This window comes from Crotalus tigris, unplaced genomic scaffold (assembly GCF_016545835.1).
Source record: "Crotalus tigris isolate CLP2741 ecotype Arizona unplaced genomic scaffold, ASM1654583v1 scf7180000017977.1317863, whole genome shotgun sequence".
NCBI classification, from domain to species: Eukaryota; Metazoa; Chordata; class Lepidosauria; order Squamata; family Viperidae; genus Crotalus; species Crotalus tigris.
In genome coordinates this window covers 882,201-904,892 of record NW_024096755.1, presented here as the reverse complement: position 1 = coordinate 904,892, position 22,692 = coordinate 882,201, and the positions used below count along the sequence as shown (strand labels likewise).

The 22,692-nt window shown below is 41.4% G+C and overlaps 1 protein-coding gene across 4 annotated transcripts; it reads right to left on the bottom strand.

The window, feature by feature from the left end:
• Positions 1 to 1,055: 1,055 nt before the first annotated feature.
• Positions 1,056 to 22,474, bottom strand: LOC120309043 (serine protease 27-like). Of its 4 annotated transcripts, none has more exons than XM_039345838.1 (7): positions 22,189 to 22,474; positions 10,197 to 10,251; positions 7,132 to 7,158; positions 5,548 to 5,710; positions 4,756 to 5,027; positions 3,114 to 3,283; positions 1,056 to 2,604 (listed from the first exon to the last, which is right to left on the bottom strand). In XM_039345838.1, exons 2-7 carry the CDS (start codon positions 10,249 to 10,251, stop codon positions 2,323 to 2,325), a joined length of 969 nt encoding a protein of 322 aa, XP_039201772.1. In that variant the 5' UTR covers positions 22,189 to 22,474; the 3' UTR covers positions 1,056 to 2,322. The 4 variants fall into 4 exon arrangements, with proteins under 4 accessions (XP_039201772.1, XP_039201771.1, XP_039201774.1 ...); XM_039345837.1 differs by having other exon boundaries at positions 10,197 to 10,223; positions 22,189 to 22,472; XM_039345840.1 differs by lacking the exon at positions 22,189 to 22,474 and adding an exon at positions 21,759 to 22,177 and having other exon boundaries at positions 10,197 to 10,223.
• Between the last annotated feature and the right edge of the window lie 218 nt (positions 22,475 to 22,692).

The following is a 22,692-nucleotide window of genomic DNA, read 5'->3' as shown; positions in this document are numbered from 1 at the left end:
GATGGTATCGTATATCATCTAAAGTAACAAGGCTGGAATTTTTGGTTCTTCTTCTTCTGGACTCTGAACTTGGTTGTTTTTTTGCAGATGTTTCATTACCAGACTAAGTAACACTTTCAGTGCACTGAAGAATGAAAGATGTTACCTAGTCTAGTAACAAGACATCTACAAGCAACACCAAAGCTCAATTAACACCAAGGACTCCACAGTTCAACCATGAGATACATATATTCTCTTCTCTTGATACTGTATGCCTTTTTTATTATTTTTATTTTGGGATTCAAGGAACATTTGTAAAATATCTATCAGAACCTTATATTTTCCTGCTGGATTGGAGGGATTAAGTTGTACTATCAAAATGTAGCGCTCTATCACAAATTTCAACATTCCACTTTCAGGATTATGACTCCAAACAAAGGGACTGATCTACATTCATTATGTGGACTGCTGACTTACCCATCCCAGCCTTATATAGACATTGAATTGATTTTGTTATCATTCCAAACATTTTTAAAAACAAAGATAACTTCAATGCTTTCTGTTTTAACCCTCTTCTTTCATAGGGTGTGTCTGCATGAAACACTAAACCCAAACATCTAGTGAACAAATGTCCCTTTAGCCAAAAACTGAGGCTTATGTTATCATTTCATTCACAAATCATATTCTGGATTTGAAAATGCTATAGTTTGTATCCTACAAATAAGTTTAGTTACCTTGTTTGGCTTGAATCTACTCGCACTTCAAATGACTTAAAATAGTAAACTTAAACTATGGTTTAAAAACCTGTACATGATAGGGGGAATAAAATCTCAGTGCACTTTTATTCATTCATCAGATTGTGGAATTGGCATGTCTTGTTCACTCAAAAACTTGTTTTGGAAGCTTTCCCATTTCCAGCTTTGTGGAGGGAAATACTTCATTGATCTGAAAAGCCAGCCAGGCTTTTACTTGGAATTAGGGCTTCCAGGAAGTCCAAAATTTGTTATCTAAAGTGAGAAGTTAAAAAGAAAATAGCTAACAATTTTCATAAGTCTGCAAAGAAAATTGCACACATCTAATTACAAAGTAATTATTTATTTTCTTCACCAAAAAATTGAAAACATGAATTTACCATGAATATACCAAGAACCTGGCAAAATTTCTGTTCATCTGTACTTTCTTCTTAAAAGCATATTTTCTCATTATAAAAACATATTTTTCCCATAAAACACAACCAGTGCTAAGAAAACATAGCAGAAATATTTAGCCAAATGTGTTGCTCAAAAGTCCAATAAGATTTGGTTCTGTGTTTCTTTGTAGTACTTTCTCCAGTTATTATTTAAATTATTCCTAACAAGGATGCAATATAAAGAGGAGATGAGGGAACATCTGTTCCAATCACAGGCATAGATTTTAAAAAATAAAATCAATTGGGAAGAAGGCCCAGCCTTCTTCCCGATTGATACACACACTTATTTGCCAATATTTCTAATACTCCCAGAGAAATGTCAATAAGTTGTCAACTACTGTAAAAACCATTGCGGATCTATTTCATTTTTTCCCTTCTTAATGTATTATTTTGGGGAAAATGTGGGAAGATAACCAAAAGCACTTCCCTGCCTGCACGTTCAAGTGGTATGATCTACCTACCATTCTACAACATCAGGATCCTATAATTTCATTCAACTGTATGGGTCGATCAAGTCTAAGGCTAAGTCAGAGGTAGACACTATGGCAAAATGATATTCCTCAGATGATGAGTTCTAGTCTGAAACAGAGTTTTAATTTAGTTGTTTTACTACATCACTTCCCCTACCATTTCAAATTTAGAACAGAACAGAACTGTTGGGTTAGAGCAGTGCCAGCCAAATACTACCCAGAAACCTTTATGAAAATTCAATATGACTTGAATAGAGTGGCTCTTCCATATTTCCATATATATATTCATGAAATTATATGAATGGCACCTTTAAGGAACAAATATGAGAGCCCTTGTTCTCCTTCAGAGAGTTAGATGAACAGAACAAAATGAAGAAATTTCACTCTCTCACCAATAAAATATTCCTCCACATCTCTAATGCCCTAGAAATCCATAATATTCTATAGTCGAACTTGATGGAAGATTAAAAAAAACTCCACATTTCATAATCCATTCATTTGGGAGAAATGGACTTCTAATGCCGCATCAAGGATAGAAGCTGCTGGTGTTTCCATAAATCTCCATAAATGTCTTTTTTAGTGGAAGATGCTGCTGTTGCAAGAAGACTTTGGTTAAGACTTATTTTCCCATAAAATCTGAGTTTGGTAAATAAAAGCACCAGAACATCCTATTCCCAATCTGTCTCAGAAAATGATGATTAAACAGGAGATCAGAAGCAGGACAAAACTGAAATTTTTGAGGACTTGGCTTGAGGCAGATTGAGATGAAGTAACTTGGTAATAAGTGACATTCACAAGACCAAATTGCACCTGAGGGAAGTGAGTCTGAATCCAGTCTTGATAAAAACTAACACGGGTATAAACTCCTGGGTGGTTGGAGAGGCCACACAGATCACCCCAGCTTACAATGCCTGCAACAAACCAGGCACCATCCTCTTGGCAGACTAATGGACCTCCAGAGTCACCCTGATTGAGAAAAGTAAGCAATAAGAGTTTATGTTATCCCTCTGTCCATAACAAAGATTATTTGTTCTCTTTTATGCACAGCCTGGACAGCATAAAAACACTATAATGCTACAATTTTACCAAGACAATCCATCACTTTTCTGGTGGAATAGGCTGAGCTAAAATTCATATTGGAGAACACAATCAGCAAATTCTTGTTTTACTCTAAATACATTTGCTAAAATGCCATTTCTGATACTTCCTGGAATAGTCATGTGTCTCACAGCATCACAGAGCCACACAGGCATTCCAAGAAGTGCAGAAAAGAAACAGCAATCTCTGTTGAGAATGCCATAGTGCTATGAGAAAAGAAAGAAAAATCCAAGAGCCTCAACCACTTCAAAGGAAGGTGCATCATGACTAATAGGACAAGTTGGTTAGGCATTTTAGCACACTCTTATGATTTTTCCATCCTTGAGTGTTCTTTGAAAATGCCATTCCATACTATGTCCATCAACATCCTCTCTTACCAAGCAAGCATCTTTTTTTCCCTCAGCATAGCCAGCACAGAACATGTCATCCTGGATCTCTCTGATGGTGGGACTAATATTCGTACCAATGTGAAAGAGAGCATCACAGGTCATGGTGTCTATCAGTGGCAACTGGACCTCCTGCAATGTTTTAGGACCTCCCAGAGTGGCTTGAAGAAAAAAATACATCATTATTGTTAAGGTTATTACTATTATTTTCCCCTGCTCAATTGCATCCAATTCTCAGAGACAGCCTGGACAAATCCCTGTAGTTATCTTGCAAAGATTTGCCAAAAGTAGTTTGCCATTGTCTCCTTCCTCAGGCTGTGAGAAAATGACTGGCGCAAGATAATCCAGCTGGCTTTGTGCCTAAGGCAGGACTAGAATGCACAGTGTTCCCTTTTCTTTTCAGATACCTTAATTAATTGCTCTGGTTCTTAGTACAATATAGGAAGGTTGGTAGCAATGGCTCTGAGTGGAAACAGGGTACAATATAGCTGACAAGATTTCTTTAGTGAAAGATACATTTTCCACAGGATAGCAAGTAATCAAAAATAAGTATGAGAAATTAAGCAGTTTACAATAAATGACATACTGCCAAGAAAGGATATATTTCCATTTCAAAGAATGGCCACACTTTGTTTTAGTCTCCCCAACCCAGGTCCTAGCCATCACCTCACCAGACTGCCACCTTTCAGAGCAAAAGCATCTACAGGATCCACCACCTTTATCAAAATGACAAAAGCCATGTTGCTCATCATGTTGAAAGCTCTACCCCTTTTATATATGTAGATGATATCATAACACTCTCTATTGTTGCAATGTTACTTTTGTCATTTGCCCTCCTGCAGCTGTTGTTTCAAATTCTTGAAATTTTCATATGTAAGGAGCACAGGATCCCACTTGGTCTTTGAGCATCATAACAAGGGCATCACCTTGGCATTGAGCCATTAAAAAAAACCTCACTCAATTTAATGTAAAGTAGTTGCATTCTCGCTAGGGAATTCTGAGAATTGAAGTCCACAATCTTAAAGTTGCCAAGGTTGAAAATGTTGAATTTGACTAAGAAACTTCTATTGCTGCTGTGAAAGGGACATGGACAGGGCCATCTATTTTTTTTTTTATTTTAGTTCATTGCTTAATATAGAGAAAAAGAAAAAGATATCCTAATCAAAACAAACAGAAACAAGTAAACAAAATGTAAGATCAATGCAAATATCTGTGTATGTATTTCCAAATTCCACTAATATTAATGATGGGGTTATTATTGAAAAAAACATGTCTACATAAGCTTTGTGCCAATTTCCACTTCCAAATATTGAAATCCCATTAAATTCTTCTAAACCAAAAACCTTCCTCTTAACCACTTGCTGCTTATGATCTTATTTAATTACAATATTTATTTCTTGTAGGAATCCTTATTTTATGCCATCCTTTGAAATGCTGAGTGGTCTTGGTATAAAGGAAACACAAACAACATCAAATTTTAAAAAGACTTTTAGCTAGTTCCCAAATACCATGCAACATATTCATTTTGTTCACACTTCCTGTCTTGGTTCATCTCATTAGAGTCCAAGAGCTCTCTGTGCTGAAGAACAACCACTCTCTCTTTTTCAGGTCTTTATCCCACAACTTTCCTCACCTCCATATGCAGGTGATCCCCACCCTGTCACCCAGCAAAGGGTGTCCTTTGGAAACTGGACTTTGGCATCAGGGAGACAGGCTGGAAGGATACTTTGGGTGAAACGGACAGGTTGCTCTAGCTGAGCCAGAGCTATGTCCCCGCTGGATCCCTCTCTGACATAGTTCTCATGCACAGCCACTTGGGACAATCTCAGCCATGCAGCATTTGGGTCTGGATGCGAAAGCTGGTAGTTTCCCAGGTTGGCTTGGTAATTAGAGAGTTTTGCATTCCTGTTGGGAACCACAATTAAGAATTAGACCTTTCAGGAAAATTTTGTAGCATTTGTCTTCAATTATCCATTTCAGTTATCTGGCTCAATATTTGAGGGTGGAGAATTTCTACTTGAGAAATCCAGCCATTCCACCCATTTCACATCCCTCCTGGTTATCCAAGGTTTCCCAGAGACAGTCATTATTCCAATAGAAGAGAATATATGTAGCTCAAGGTTGAATTGTGGAATCCTTTCTACTCTGAGCTGGGTTGTTTGTTTACTGTACTTCAGACATTCCTAATCAGGCTCTTTACTAAATATGTCGGTCTACAATTTTCAGATTTTCCTGGAATTGTGTCCAATACTTCTGGCTGAAGCAAGATGACATACACAATGAGCAGATCTCACAGAACCAGCAGCTTTCTTTCTGAACAAAATGAAGAACCTTATATGCTGCTTTTATTTGCCTCCAGTAGATGGCTGCTTATGCAGCTAGAGCTGAAGCCAGTGCAATTCCACACCTTCTCTCACTTACTCACTTAGGGAAGCAATGGGCTGCTGTCAGTAACCATTCAGAGCTGATGAGGGTCGCTCCACAGACATGCTTCCCTTCGTACTGGAGGCTGGCTTGCCATGGCCAAGCATTCAGAGGGGCATCTTCTCCCCCTACAATACGATTCTGATTCACTACCTGCCCACAGACTGGCAAAAAAGGCATGTGAGCAAAAGAGAGAGAGAAAAAAAAACTTAAAAGTTGTAGAAAATGGAAGATGGCCTCACAATTATAGGGCTTTCTGGATGTAAATTATCAGAATAATAAAGATCAAGAGATACCCAAATTCTTCTTGTTCACCAAACTATAACTTGAAAATGGAAAACCTTTTGGCCACTTATTTACCATTTGGGGGCGATGATGATGATTACATCACAGGAAGTCCTCAACTTACAACCATAATTGAGTCCAGAATGATGGTCATAATAATTACTGTTGTACATCAAGGCATCACAAGACAGTTGTGATGTTGTGATAGTTGTTAGCTTAGTGCTATGGTCCTTAAGTGAACACTTGGTTATTAAATGAACGCCATGGTTGTTAAGCAAATATATTTCATAGAATGGCTGATTTATTTTGCCAGAAACCAGAAGTAAACACCAGAAACTGGCATAATTATATGTTTTCTTTTTTCTTAATTCTCTTTTTCTTACTTTCTTTTATTTTGTTTTTATTAAAAAAAATCTAATAAACAATATGTTACAAATTAAAAAGAGATGGTGTTGATTTATTCCACTTTGTCAGGTTTGACCTCTGATAAATCCCCCTTTCCTTATCAGCTCTCCCACCTCTTCTGCCAGCATCCAGTCCATGTCAGGATTGGAGTATGAGCCCCTAATCTCAATTTTGGGGTCCCCACACGACATTCACAAAGTATACAAAATAATTAATTTTCAGTGCTATGACTCTGAGACACCCTCCCCTCAAGGTGTTTGGAGCCTTCCTTATCTATTTGTTCCCAAGAATAGGCTACCAGATTGAGAAGATTCCTATGTTATAGGCAGAACACAATAAAGTAGTTAGTTTGAACTCTAGACATGTGCGCTTGGTTGTTCCCACCTGACAAATCCTGACAACAAAGAAGTGTTTAATTTTTTTTCAGCACTAATCCCCCTATGATGTAATCACGTCACTAGCCTCTCTCTCTCCGAGCTTTAGAAGCTGCAAAATGTTGAAGGTTAACATATGACTGCATAGCTGGACAAAACACCATCTACCCACTCTTGAAACAAAAGATACAACTTTAATGAAGAAGATATGCAGACAGTTGTTCGTTTGTTGGGCAGAAAAGAGCACAAGTCTTTTGATAACACAAAACAGCAGTTTATACTTGGCAAAAACAGGAACAATGAGCAGAAGGGAAGCAAGCACAGATGTTAAACCTGAGAGAGCCCACGTGTGTTAATTCAGGAAGATTTCTATATTAAATTGTTTTCAGTGAAGTTGTTCTTACAATGCCTTCCTTGTAGAGCTGCTATATCTTCCCTGCCTTTTATAGAGTTCAATTATAGGAAACCCGTGTACAATTGAGGAAGTCCCTCCCCTTGTTACCTTTTTGCGTGCCACTTACCTGTTTGAGTACCATTTTCATCATCTCCTACAAAGAAATGAGGAAGCAAAAGAAATGGGCATGTAATTTTCTGACTAAGTAAATCTGAGATTAAAATTAACAAAAAAACCCAAAATAAACAAGCCTGTCTTTTAATCTGAAACTGAAGGCTGTGACTTTGATTGTAAAACTTATGTAACCAATTACAAATCTGTCAAACTTTTCAATGTGATTATTTATTTGTTAATCACGGAAGTGTCTGTGGGAGGAGTCGAAAAATACAGGATTGTGAGTACATAACACAAGCTTTTGGGGGGGGTTGTTACATGGGCTGCATGTATGATCTATATGGAAAAAAAAACAGAGCTCCAATCATGCAGTCATCACTGCCACCCAAGTATTTTAACCTTTCAGTGAGTGCCCCTAGTTAATTACTTTGTAAGTAAGGTGCCAAATTAAATAGAAGTGGGAAGCCCACGGGGCTGAATACAGACCTCATAAATTTGTGGTATAGTTCCAAAACTTCTCAAATCTCTGCATTAAAACTGAGCAGCAAGAGACAATTTTGAACCCTCTACCAAAATAGGATCATTCGAGCCCCGTTTAAACTAGCACACCTCCTTTGCTATTTGAAAATTCTATACATGGAAGACAGCAAAAAAGCTTGGCTGTAACCCTCGGTTGACAATGCTGTGTCACCACTATGCCCCACCACAAATAGTTCCCTGTCCCTGATGCAGAGGCAGAGGCAAGGAGGTATTTTCACATTCCAATCCCAATTATACTGTATATAAAGTGGGTAGTGGGAATAATATGCAAATAAAAGGGAAGGCTCAAGACTGTTAGCCCATTTTAGGGGTATTTGGAGGCTGGGGGGTTGAAATACGTTAAAGAATGAAATGTCCTCCAGGGGCTTAAAGTATCTCTTCCATATTTTTAAAGAAAAGGATACATTTCCATTGGTGGGTATGAGAGCAAACATAATGGATTATTTAGGCTTTACATCCATCTACCCAAAATAGGTTGAATGAATTGCCCTGATACTAATCATGATATCAATGGCTCCATTCCTTGCAATTCTTTGGGACCAAAAAATACCCAAAATGATGTAAATGACGTAAAACTTAACTGCCACTTTTTTGTGTGTGCCTCCAAGTCAGTATTGATTGCAAATAGTTTCTCACTTCTACTCTGCAGTAGCAGTAGTCAACAGTAGTATTAGAAGTAGCAAATAAATATGAGAAAACCTGCTGGACCTGCTTCGTGTTTTATCAGTCTTGCATCTGGAAGCCAATAGGCACTTCCTAGCAAAAGATGTTTATGGCATGCTACGGGAAAGCTTTAAAAAAATTAAAATAGTGCGTCATAAGGCAACCATGCTGTATGGTTTTTTTTCCTAATTCCAGTCAAAAAAAAATTGAAGCATTTCTCTTTTTTTTTTTTTGTCGTTTTTGGTACCATGGCAGGCAAGAAGCATATTTCTAAATGGTCCTAGGTAACTTACATAATAAAGATCATATAGATAGATAGATAGATAGATAGATAGATAGATAGATAGAGAGAGAGAGAGAGAGAGAGAGACAGACAGACAGACAGACAGACAGACAGACAGACAGACACATACACATACACATACACATACACATACACATACACAGAGCAACAAAAAGCTCTAAACTTTCAAAGGATTCCAAGAAAGATTTAAACTTTAACATTGTCTAAACTGTATTAAAGAAAAGCGCCTCTAAGATTGGCCTCTATGGGTTGAGAAGTTTCCCTGGTGTTCTAGCTAAAGTTTCAAGCAGTTTGTTAAGTATTAAATGTAACTTATATTCCAATGTAGTATATTATGTCTATCATAATATTTTACCATCAAATTTCAGCAACAGTATTTGGGGGCCTTATAAGGGGGCACAAAAAGGACCCTCCAGCTCTTGGCTGCTCATCCCTGGTATATTAGTGGCCACCTTAACACTGCTTTCATCTCATTGACTTTGTCATGACAGGTTGGTGAAAGATCAATATACAGACTTCAATCCCACCTCAGAAAATGTAAATGAGCTCCTTACTTCATTTGCTTTCAGAAGGCCAGAAAATCTATACTTCTGTACTTTTAATGCTCCATGTTTAGCTATGTCTTTTCCTATTTCATGCTATTCTGAACTTTGCACCTATTTTGTTCCTCTATTGCTTAAGTTAGCAAAAGCTAGTTGAGATTAAGTTTCAGTATTGTAGATATGAGAAAGTGAGGAAGGTGATCTTGATGGGGACCATTACCTAGACAAAGGGGGCCGAAAGATTTGTTTTAAGCCCTGAGAAAAAAAGGTAATGTTAGGAATCACTCATACAAGCATCTCTTTGATTCCCTGAGATATAACAAAGGGGAATACAGCAAAATCAGAGTTGCAAGGTTATGTTATTATAACCAATTTCAATAAAAATTGTTCTTTTATGCCTGTAGAATAGATTTCCTGGCATTGTCTACAAAGAGGGGCTGGCATTGTCTACAAAGAGGGGCTGGCATTGTCTACAAAGAGGGGCTGCACCTTAGGTAAGCTGCAAAGTAGAATATGTAAAATCTTTCTTGATTCAAATCACACATCCATGTCATTTTCTTGGCAATGACACAAAGTAGACGAATTTTCTTCTTCTAGGATGCATTTTGCCCTTCTTCTATGTCCATCCTATAGTTCTATATTTTGTGGTGGTTCCCAAACCAAGCTCAAAGAAGGTCCTGGTTTACCTTTTTAAGATTAGCTAAGTGCTGTCTATGAGTAAGTAACAGCCTTACAATTATCTCTCCATGATCTCTTTCAACATTTTTGAATGATTTCTCTGAAATTATCTACCCTCATCCCAATAGCTAATAGACTTCATAATAAAGTTTGGCTATGCCAATAGTTATCTGTAAAATATTTTGGCACTGATTAGATCAATTTGATCTTCCCCAAACACTTAATTATAGCAACAGAAGCATTCATATCACAGAGAAAGCAAGTTATTTTCATAGCATTTACAACCAAAAAAGTGCATATTTGCTGCAGAGTGAACACATAAGCAGCTATTTAGGTTAAATTGATACTCACTGTTTGGCATTCCATTTTTCAGAGCACCTGTACAAAGAAGGAAAACAAAAAACATCTGTAAAGTTGAAGAACCAGACAGTTAGGTAAAAGAACCAGGAAGAAAAACTAAACTGTTGTAAAAAATAACATGCCAATACTTTACAAAGTAACTTTTAGGTGGTAACAGGCTGAGGAATTGCAGTTAACACCAATCTGCCTGAGATATGACATCAAACAAAGGGGTGGGGGAAGAATCATTCATCTAGCTTGTTATCATTGATGATGATGCTAACTGGGTACCACTGATTGTGTATTCTGGAAATTAAGAACAAAACAACAACCCAAAAGGAGTTGGCAACTTTAGAAGCTGGAATGTTTGCAATATTTATTGCAGCTGGCTAGAAAGATATATGTTATATATAATTCAGAGTGGTCTCATACATTTATGGAGCAATGTTGGCTTTTCTTTCCAGAAGAATTAGTGATAGGAAAGAGATTGATGGAGGCCAATGTCACTTGTCTTCTCCCAGAAAAAAGGATAGCACTGAATGAGGGTACTTATGACCGGTCCTCATTCCAGGTGTTGCAGCATCCCTCTCATAATCCAGATGCTCAACAATCAGCTCATAATTACAATGGTCGCAGTATCCCACAATCATGTGATTACTATTTGTGACCTTCCCAGCTTCTGACAATCAAGGTCAATGGGGAAGCCAGCGGGAAGTCAGAAATGATGATCATGTGACATCACACTTAATGACATTATGGCAGTCACTTAAGGCAGCAGCCAGAAATTTCCAAATTTCCTTCATTGTGGTATTGCCATGTCAAATTGCACTTTACAACTGCATCTCTTAGTTATGGAAACTCTTGTCCCAATTGCCACTATTAATCAAGGATTACTTGTACACCCAGAAATGTCCTGGGCGGAGGGGGGGCAGGTTCCTGGTCCCAATTGCCAACCCCTATATTGCCTATTGAGAACTTCACCAAGTTTTGTTTCTGCTCCAATTGATCAGAGCTATGGTGGTGCAGTGGTTAGAAAGGGGGGTTGTCTTACCTGAACGCCTTTTCTCAGCATGATGATGGAGAATCCACGGATGGGTTGTCTTAATCTATCTGCTCCAATTAGACTAAGTCTGAAATTTAGTACCGCCCCCTCTGTGCCAACTGCATCCCAGTTTTAGGCTAAGGCGATACTCAGACTTTAGTCCGACGCATCTGAACAATATGGGAACCAGGCCAACTGACCTAATGGGAGGAAGTGGATTCTCCATCATCATGCTGAGAAAAGGCGTTCAGGTAAGACAACGCCCCTTTCTCCAGCATGATTGGATGAAGAACCCACGGATGGGACATACCAAAGCCCTATGTCCCTAGGGTGGAGAATTAGATTGGGTCTGGGTCCCATCCAACGTTAATGCGTGTTCTAGAACCTTACGGCCAAATGAAGCCATAGAAGATGCATATACATCCCTCTTGTAGTGACAGACAAAGGAAGAGGGCGATGCCCATGTTGCTGCTCTACAAATTCCCTCTACGGAGGCCTGAGTAGACCAGGCAGCTGTAGTAGCTGCGCCCCGGTTGAATGGGCCGTGATATGCCTGGGATCTCGCAGTGACTGAGACTGGTATGCCAGAGAAATACAAACTCTAATCCACTTGCGTATTGTGGTTGAAGAAACCTTCTGACCTAGTGATGAAGGGTGATAGGACACAAACAGAGCCTCTGTTCTGTGGAAAGATGGGGTTCTCTGTATATAACAATATAAGCCCTGCGCACATCCAATTTGTTCCACTGAACCTCTATGTCATTAGATGGGTTAGGACACAAGTCCGGCAAAACTATTTCCTGAGATCTAGGATACAAGGACTTGACCTTAGGCACGAAGGAGGGGCCTAGCCTAAGGGTTACCCTGTCCTTATGGAACGTACACAGGTCCTTCCTCACTGAAGAGTAGCCAGTTCAGATATCCTTCTCGCTGAAGTTACAGCAACAAGAAATTCCACCTTCATCGATAACTGTTTAAACAAACCAGTGTCAATAGTTCAAAGGGTGCGAAACAAGAGCCTATAAACCTGATGAAGATCCCACGAGGGGTATCTATGTACAGTTGATGGTCTGACGTTGTTAGCTCCTTTTAGGAAGGAGCGTATCATAGGGTAATGTGTTAAGGATTCATTGCCACAGGAAATAACTGTGGCAAGTGCTGCTACCTGCCTGCGGATGGTGCTTGTGGAAAGCCCTTTGTCTAGACCATCCCTCAGGAACTCCAAGATAACTGGCATTGAAACCGCCAAAAGGTCAATTTTTCGAACTGAACACCAATTACAGGAGTCTCTCCATGTGGCATCGTATATTCTATTCGTCGAGGGTCGCCTGGATTGCTGAATCATAGCTATGACCCTTGACGAATATGAGTCTCAGCCTAAGGCCTGCCTCTCAAGTGCCAGACAGTTAACTGGAGTCATTGAGGGTCTGGATGGCGTAGTTCCCCCTGAATGTGGGAGATGCGATTTGCTGGGATCCTCCATGGAGATGATGTGGAGAGCTCCATCAGGTCGGCGACCAAGAGCATCTCGGCCAATGCGGCGCAACCAGGAGGACCTTGAAGGATCTTCCTGATCGTGGCAGGAAGAAACGGCAGTGGAGGGAAGGCATAGAGCAGTTCCCTGGGCCAGGGACTGCAGAGCGCATCTGTTCCCTCCGCTGATGGAGGTGGGAACCCGGAAAGGAATCTGGGAAGTTGTGAGTTGGTGGGGGAGGCAAAAGGTCTAAGGTTGGGGAACCAAACCTGTCCACGATCTCTCTGAACACCTTCGGATCCAGCTGCCATTTGGAATGGTCCATGGTTGCTCAGTTCAGTGAGTCCGCCTGCTGGTTGGTCACTCCGGATATGTGCTCCGCCCTGATGGAGGCAAGATTCAGTTCCGCCCAGGACCCCAGCAATTTGGCCTCCTGCATGAGAGGCCTGGACCTTGTCCCCCCTTGTCTGTTGACGTGGGCCTTGACTGTAATGTTGTCGGTTAAAATCAGGACATGTTGGCCCTGTACTATATCGGTGAATCCCTTTAGGGCCATATGTATGGCTCTGAGTTCCAGCCAGTTTATATTGTTCTTTAGGTCCTGTTTGGACCACCGACCTTGAGCCCAGTGCGTGTGGAGGTGTGCCCCCCACCCAAACAGGCTTGCATCTGTGGTAATGGTAATCCTGTCTGGTTCTAATACTGCTCCCCGTGACAGCGCCGGGGAGTCCCACCATTGAAGGGAGTTCAAGTCTCTGAAATGGAAGGAGAAGCCATGTAATTCTCTGGCATGGAGGCGTGCCCATGGCACAATTTGCACGCAGGACACCGTCTTCCCCAGTAGCTGTGATAGGGAGGCCAATGTGACTACTCTGGCCCTTTGGATCCGACGTACAAGAGTCTGAATAGAGTTCCTTCGGTCCTGAAATAGGTAGACTGTACAATTGTCCATGTCTATAACAGTGCCCAAATGGAGGAGCCGGGTTGTTGTATGACTTTTCTGGAAATTAACAGAAAACCCGTGCTCCTGAAAGACCTTGATGGCTAGGGCGAGGTCTGACTGAGCGTTTCGGAATGATGATGACTGAATTAGTATGTCATCTAAATAGCATTGAATTCTGATTGGAATTTGTCTAAGGTGGGCTGCGAGCACTGCCAGTACCTTGTAAATACCCGCGGTGTCGATGAGAGGCCAAATGGTAGGGTTCTGTACTGGTAGTGGGCATAGCTGAATCTGAAGAATTTGCGGTGGTTAGGAAACATGTCTCAGTTAGGTCTATTGAGGTAAGAAAGTCACCTTGCCTGATGCTGACCAGGATTGATTGAAGTGGTTGCATCTTAAACTTCTTATACCTCAAGTAAGGTTTAGATCTTTCAAGTCTAAGATTGCCCTCCAGCCCCCCAAGTCTTAGGGATGACGAAGAGGTTTGAGTAAAACCTTCGTCCTTCTTGGTCTTGTGTATTGGTTCAATTGCTCGTATTTGTAATAAATGAGCTATGGCCTTAGACATAAAGTCAGCCCTGGACCTGCTCGTTGGGATAGGGCAAGAGCGGAATTTGTCAGGTGATTGAGAACAAAATTCTAGTCTCAAACCTTGCGTGACAGTGTCTAACACCCATGCATCTGTAGTGATGGCTGTCCAAGTGCTGGAATAAGGGGCCAGCCAGCATCTGTAGTGGTGACTGCCCAAGTTCTGGAATAAGGGGCCAGCTGGCTTCCTATGGGAAGTGAGACTGTGAGATCACTTGCCTCGTTTAGAGGAACGGCCCCTCGGCCTTGAAGGGGCCGCTTGGCCTGGATCTGTGGTCTGCTTCTGCATGCTGAATGATCCTGCTGTCGTTCTTGTCTCTGAAAGGAATAGAGGGATGCCTGGGCCCAGTCCCAGGATGAAGCTGGTCGAAAGGCAGCCTCCTGTAACTGCTCTGTGACATGAGTTAACCAGAGTTTTACATTTGTCCTTACCTTCAGTTAAGTATGGTTCTAGTGCCTTACCAAAGAGATGTCCACTTGTGTAAGGTTTAGAGGCCAGACGCCACTTAGTCTTGGTGTCTGCTTGCCAATTCCTGGGCCAAAGGAGCCTTCGTGCTGAGATGTCTGCAGCGATGGTCTGGCAGTGTATCTAGCCATGTGCAGAGAAGCGTCGGCTAGGTACTGGGATGTAGCCACTAACTTACCCAGATTTTGGTGAGCTCTGAGCTGGTCCGGAGGGATCCTGTCCTGGAGCTCACGTAACCCAAGGGCTGAAGCCCTGGCGAAGAAGGCCATGGACGTTGCCGCCTTTGTTGCCCAGGCTGATGCCAGATGGGAACTACGCAATGCGGAGTCAATCTTTTTATCCTCCACCCTAAGTGCCTCATTTATGTCCCCAGAGATGTTAGCATTGGGAAACAATGAGTTCAAGGCTCATCAGTCTCAGGAATCTCCAATAGGGAGGCCAGAGAACGGGCAACATTGAATAATGTTCCCTCTACTGCACCGGGGCTTAAGAAGGATCCTAAGTTCTCCCATTGTTCTTGAACTATATTCAGAAAAAGGGGAGGGCAGGGAATATTGTTCTGCGAGACTGAGGGCTCTGTGTATATGGCGTGGGGACCCTTGAACGTTGTAGGTGGGGTCTCCTGTTCTTGGGGGAAGTTTGCAGTAGTGCAGGCCCTGAGTAGCAGGGAATTAAAGAATGAATAGTCAAAGAGACCAACAGGAGGGGTGGGGTCAGAGGGAGTGATGCCCTCGTCCTCAAACAAAATCAGGCCAGATTGTTCAGCCCCTGTAGATTCCAAATCCGATGAGGGATCCTCCATCAAATCTGGAGATTGTGGATGATACGTGGCCTGGGGGGGTGGCTGTGGGGTGTTGGAGGCCATAAACTGAGCCACAGCCTGGGCTATCGTGGACTAAAGGAGGTCCGGGTTCAAGACCTGGTTCTCAGGAGGGCGAAGCCCTGCTGCAGTGGGGGTGAACGTGGCCTGGGGTCCTGGGGTGTCCTGGTTGGTTGTGCCCCTCCCTGGGTCCACTCTTTTGGTTAAATCTAATTGGGGAATTCCCCTGGGGGAAAACCAGGCCCCTGGGGCTGAGGCACAATGTGAGGAAAGGGGTTCAAAAATGGACCTTCCCATCATGCCTGTCAGATCTGGGGAGGCCGCTCTCAGTCTTTGGGACTCCTCCTCCCTCTGTGGCTCCCTGCTTGGCCAGGCTCGCTTGGTGGTGTTCTTTCCACTTGCCTCTGTTGGCGTTTCCTCTTGGCCGACTCGCTGATTTTCTCTGCCATGATGAGTTGCTCTGGGCTCAACCTTGGCAAAACGCCCCCCCTCGGCGCTGTAACTCACCAAGGGAGCCTGCAGAGATGATTCAGCCCTTGAGGGGGGTGGGCGGGGAATTAATGGGCACCGCGTCCCTTGGGAGCGAACAGGCCCTCCCCGGTTCAACGTTGTAGTCTCGAAGCCTCTGTCACCGGTGATGAACACTGCCTTCAGGAGAAACTCCAGGCAGTCTGGGCCTCAGTCACACACAAAATGGCCGCCATGAGTCAATTCAAAATGGCGGCCGCAGAGTTCGCGCCAAAAAAACGGCAGTTAGAAGAAGGCCTTGAGGCCTGAGGCCTAAGCTGCGATGAGCCCTCGTTCCAAGGAATCGCTTGGGCTCCTAACGCAGCGAATGGATTCCAAAAAAAAAGGCCATTGGAAGAAGAAGGCCTTGAGGCCTGTGGCCTAAGCTGCGATGAGCCCTCGTTCTGAGGAATCGCTTGGGCTCCTAACGCAGTGAATGGATTACAATTAGGTGAGCTGAGAGAGGCTGAGGCAGGCCGAGGCCTAGTAAGGCCTCCAGGCTCTGAAAATTGGATCAGTGCCAAAAACTTTCTCCTGCTGCTGGGGCGGTCTGCTGAGGCCGAGGGACCTAGAAAAGGCTCCCTCCAGGCCTGATGAGCCTCGTCGTCCCTTGCGGAGCCCCCCAGTCAATTGGCAAGCTTACCCCTGCCTCTAAGGCCTCCAGGCTCTGGTTAGAAGAATGGAGCCTCTGATGCAGAGGAACGGCCCCTGGTAGGAGATTTCTCTTGCTTCTGGGAATCCAATTTTCAAGATGATTGTGAAGCTGAAAGGCTCTCAAAGGGAGAAAGGGAAAGTTCCCCCCCCCCAAAGGGAGGTTTTGTCAGCCTGTCAGCCTGCTAGGCTACAGGTTGGGATGAAATAAAATAGGAATACACAGTCTTCTGCTCCAGGAGCGAAGAAAAACGTGTCTTAGAGCAAAGAGACTAAGTCTAAAACTGGGGTGCAGTTGGCACAGAGGGGGCGGTACTAAATTTCAGACTTAGTCTAATTGGAGCAGATAGATTAAGACAACCCATCCGTGGGTTCTCCATCCAATCATGCTGGAGAATGCAGTACTGCAGGCTAATTCTGCTGACTGCTGACTGCCAGTAGTTCAGCAGTTCAATATTCACCAGGTCGAGGTTGACTCAGCCTTCCATCTTTCCGAGGTCAGTAAAATGAGGACCCAGATTATTGGGGGCAATATGCTGACTCTGTAAACCACTTACAGAGGGCTGTAAAGCACTGTGAAGCAGTATATAAATCTAAGTGCTATTGCTATCATCAGGAGGAGAGAATAAGTCCTAATTGTTCTCCCTAGTGTACAGTGAGATTGGCATAGAGAAGATTAAATGCCAGAACAGCCATTTTAGCTATTACTTTTACTACAAGTTGCACAATTAACATGTTACAGGGACAACAGCAATCTGAATCAAGTATCTGACAATCACCTTGTCCGAATACAGATGTAGCACTTTTCTGGGAAGAGCAGTGGTGGTGCAATGGTTAGAAAATAATATTGCAGGCTAACTCTGCATTCCACTGCCAGGAGTTCGATCCTGACCAGCTCAAGGTTGACTAAGCTTTCCATCCTTCTGAGGTCAGTAAAATGATGACCCAGATTGTTATGGGCAATATGCTCACTCTGTAAACCATAAACCACTTAGAGAGAGCTGTAAATCACTATGAAGTGGTATATAAGTCTAAGTGCTATTGGTATTAAAGCCTTGTCCCAAAATAGCCTGGCTGACAGCCACAGGCATGGAGGTGGAGCATAGGGTGAAGCAGGAAGAGAAACATTAAAAACTGAGCTTTGTCCTCAGCTTGTGCTGAAAGGGAACAACAGTGTTGGCAGCAAGTGGCTGTGGTAGACACACCCAGAAGTACAGTAGCTGGTGGAGTAGGGAAATAGTGCTGCCTATTTAACCAGACAAAACAGCTTTATCTGTAGAAGTAATGAAAAACCTGCAGTTGCACACATTGTTAACCAAACCAGTTACATGCAGTTAGGAATAATAGAATAACAGTATTGGAAGGGACCTTGGAGGTCTTCTAGTGCAACAACTTGCTCAAGCAGGAAACCCTATACCTGCTATCACTATTTGGTATGGTGGTAGCAATGTCTCATATAGAAGGTCTATACAGAGAATGGTAAGGACAGCTGAGAAGATTATAGGAAGATCGCTTGCCGTTACTCAGGATACTGTTTATAAGCACTATGTGCTTAGAGCTCGGAGCATTATTAGAGACCCCACATACTCACTTCATGGTCTGTTCCTGTTGCTCCCCTCTGGGAGGAAGTTTCAAAGTATTTATAGCAGAACTACTAGATTCTGTAACAGCTTTGTTCCTTATGCCATCCATTTTCTAAATTCGCAGGATTCTTTTTTTTTCCCGTCATGTATATTACATTCTAACTAGACAGTGATGTTTCTCTGTGTCATATATATGTGTGTATATAGGTATATGCATACTAGTATTTTTTTGAGAGCTGAATGCAACAAAATTTCATTTTAGTGTATGCTGATTAGTGTAAATTTAAAGTGACAATAAAGATTCTGTTCTGTTCTGTTCTATTCCAGACTTTCAAAGTCTCTTCTTAAATCCTCTAGTGATGGAGCATCCACAACCTCTCAAGGCAAGCCGTTCCACTAGTTAATTGTTCTCACTGTTAGGAAATTTCTTTGACAGATCCTGATTCTCCTTCCTGGTTAAGATCAAACACAGCACAGATCTACCACTTTTAAGAGTCCCTTTTTATGCAGATCTCATCCTCTCTTTAAATTCATGTATGTAAGAAGCATGAATAATATCTAGCAAATGAAAACAGTGTGAAGTCTCTCCTGGAACCAAAGGCAAAATGGGGACACTCATCAACCAGAGTGTAGAAGGAATCCTTGAAACAGCAAAGTGACCAAATGAAACTGAGCAAAACCCAGCCTTGACTGTATCCTCAACCAGACTGTCAACCAAGCATACTAAATCACTTCTATGTCAAAAAGTATTTCAGGAGAGGAAGGGATATATTCTACATTCTGCAGACACATATGGTTATATCCTGACTGGAAAGAAAAGAGAAATAACTCCCAAATCTAATGGTTCAACAGCAGCAACTTTTTTAAGGATCAGACCTGCTGCTACATCAGAAAAGAAGCTGCCACTTTACTCTCTTCCTTTTCTCCTGACCTTCCTCGGTTGTCTCACTTGACATGAAAAGAGTCAGACCTGAATTCTTTCACCACTGGGCACCCCATCTGGGAGATTCGTCTTGGGGCTCAGAAAGTTCCATTTCTTTTAATCTTTGGTTTAACCATAGAAGGCTAGAATGAAGAAGAGCGATTAAATAGCAGCTTATCTACTAACCACTAAGGAATGGTTCATCAATCCTTTGGAAGAGGATTGTGGAATTCCTTGTTATTTTGCTCTGCAGACATGCCTCCACTCTTTATTAATTCTGCCCCATTTGTCCTGAAGAGCTTGTCTGTACTTTTGATGGAATATTTGCATTGTTGTCGTTGTTGTTAGTTGCGAAGTTGTGTCCGATCCATCGTGACCCCATGGACAACATTCCTCCAGGCATTGTAAATATACAATTAATTCTTTTGGATTCCCTGTTCTTCTTCCTCAGCCTTTCCAACTTACATTTCTAGCCTGGAGCATTTCTACGTATCTATAATTCTCCCAAATAGCAGGAAAGATTAGCAAAATCTTTCTCCTTCCAAACCAGTAAGATTCTTCTTCTACAAATAGCTCTTGATCTGGAATTGAATGGGCTTGAGCACTTTTTAAATACACTGAAAACAAAGCATGCATTCACCTGGCAGCTGCTAAGTCAGCATTTTAGAACCAGCCTTGCTGGTATGTGGAATAAGAGTATGAAGTAAATGCTTACTTCAAAAACATGTACCCATTTGTTCAAATGTGCATTGGAATCAAAATATACTTATATACAGGGCTTTTTTTTGTCATAGAATGCCCAGAACAGAGTTCCGGCACCTTTTTTTGGATGGAAACTTGCAGGGTAGGCAAAGTGGGTTGCATAACATGTGTGTGTTCCGGCACCTTTTTATTTATTTATTTTTTTACAAAAAAAGCATTGCTTATATACATGCAAATATGAACACACACAATTTTGATCTGGACTCATATCTAATAATTATGAACAGGTGGGGAATTTGAACTTCTTGCTTCTGCTTTCATCTTTATCTATATGCATCCCTTGCTCACTGACCCCCGAAATTTTATTCAAAAACCCCAGGGAAGGGGTTTTTATCAATTCAATAAAAAAAAACCTAGCAAACAAGTTGCCCTCAGGCAAAAATACCCAAATATAGGAACAAATGAAAATTAGAATTAATTTTAATAAATTAATTCAGTTCTATAAGTTAATGATAATTTAATCATCAATCCTATGGATTTCAATGAAATTAATAACATAGTTCTGTACAGGGATGTGTAGAAGTAAATCTCATTAATATCTATGATATTAGTTTTGGTAAGATGGTAACATTGGTGGTAAACTACATCTCAACCCAAGCCATTTTTTTCAGGGATAAATAAATGGTTTCCCTAATAAATTGTGATATCTGGAAAATAACAATGTGCACTTCTATGTCTTACATTCCAAAAAATTCTTAACTAAGGCACAGTATTAGAGAAAAAACTGACGTGCAATCATTTTCACTAAGATACTACCTTTCTATGGGATATATCTTTATCTAAACATGGTAGCACATTCAGTCATGTGAACTCTCACATCCAGAAGTACCATGCCTACAATTTGTGATAAACCTGATTTATTCTAAGTTTTATACAGCATCTTTGGCTGATAGATTTTGCAAGAATAAGGGGAGTTGTTGCTTTTTTCTTGTAGCTGAAATAGAGAAGCAAGAGCATATAAAGGAATGCAACATATTTAAAAAATAAATCAATCTGAGTAAATGGCCAGGATCCAATAAACTTTCCATGAAGCTTTTTTTTTTTTTTTTTTTTGCAAAAAGTGGGTATGGCTCAGTTCAGTTGTGGAACATGACACGAAGGAATAAAAAACACCCCTAAACTGCACTAGTCACAGATACTCATTAACTTCTCACTGTTGAAGGCCAGAGTAGTCAATTCAATCAGAGCTGAGGACCTCATAAAAGTCATGGGATCATTTGATTTAACTGAGAAATGAAAGGTCAACATGAAACCTGTTGAAATGGAAGGTAGCCTCACCTTTTCTGCATTAGAAGTTTTATAAACAAAACTATATAACAGAGTCTTATAACAAAAAAGGCAATTATTTTGTACACATGCTTATAAACCTAGATGTCCTTGCCTGAAATGTACAGGGTGAAAGAGAAACCAAAGAGCTGGCTGTTCTCATTTTAAAACAAACTTCTTTTCAGTATGCAAGGCAAGGCAACCATTGAAAGGACAACTGGCAACCATTATACCAAGCCTGCTGTGCCAGTCTGTTTGTGGAGATAAAAATCCTAGATCAAGAGCTTAGGGATTGTAACCCAAGAAGTTTCAGTTTCTTCCTCAATCTTACCTTTTTCAATATATAGGCATAAATGTACCTTATTTCAGATCAAAGAAACCCACACTGCTCTGAAACCTTGGTTACACACCCTGGTGGAACAGGCTTTGCAAACAGTGAGACACCTCCATTGCCTGCTTTTGTTTCTCTCCCATGCCAAATAAAAATGCAAAAGGATAAAAATTTTAGACTTTGTTATGTCAATCTTCCTTAAAATATTCCTGGACCTACCTCTGGAAAAGAGCAAAGAAAGGCCATGGATATCCTTGTCTTTTTCTTTCAACTGTTAGACCACAGTTCTGAGCTGGTTTGCAATCATCTTAATAATATATGTGCAAGTTCAAAGTGTTCCTAAAGAAATACTGCCTGATGTGGAAGAAATGATCTGATCACTAGCTCTTACTCCATCTTCTTAGTTCTAAGAATAAAATTCAAGTATAGGAATTGCACTGTTATAATCCGAGTCCCTTCTCAGGAGGAGGCCTGTTCTGAGATATCCACTATAAATCAGCATCCTCCTTGCTTTAATTCAGAGAGACAGGATCTTATACACATACACATACTGAGAGTTTATGCACCGGATACAAATTCATTGTTTGTCTAATCATTCTTGGCCAATAGAGAATATTCCAGTAAACAAACACACCTAGGGCCAACTTACCCTGTGTTAGAGAAAGCACGATAAAGCAACAGAACACAGAAGCAGCTCTTCTCATACTGAAGCAGGGCCCCTGCCTCAACTCCAAGGAAGAAGGTGGTTTTCAATCTGTAATGCTCCAGTTTTGCTTCAGTGAAAATCTAGGAGCATGCAAAATAAATTTTTAACAAGGCAGCCACTTCCTGGAAGAATGTGATCCAACCTGTCTGCCCACCTGATCTGTTCCCTGCCGTGGCCTCCAATAGCCACACCTTACTGGCCTTCTGTCCCTTGCTAGTCTGGTCAGTCTTTGGAGTCACACTCATCTAAGATTGAGCAAGTCCAGTTTCAACAATTATGTATCATTTCTTAGAACAAGGTGCTGTTTCCAAGGAGGCGAGAAAAAATAAACTAGTACTAGTCTGGATGCAGAAATATGATGCCTGCATCATCAACCTTCCCCTATCAGGTGCTCTCAGATGCCAGACAAGAAAAGGCATAGAATAGCCGTATATGATGTTTGCAGTG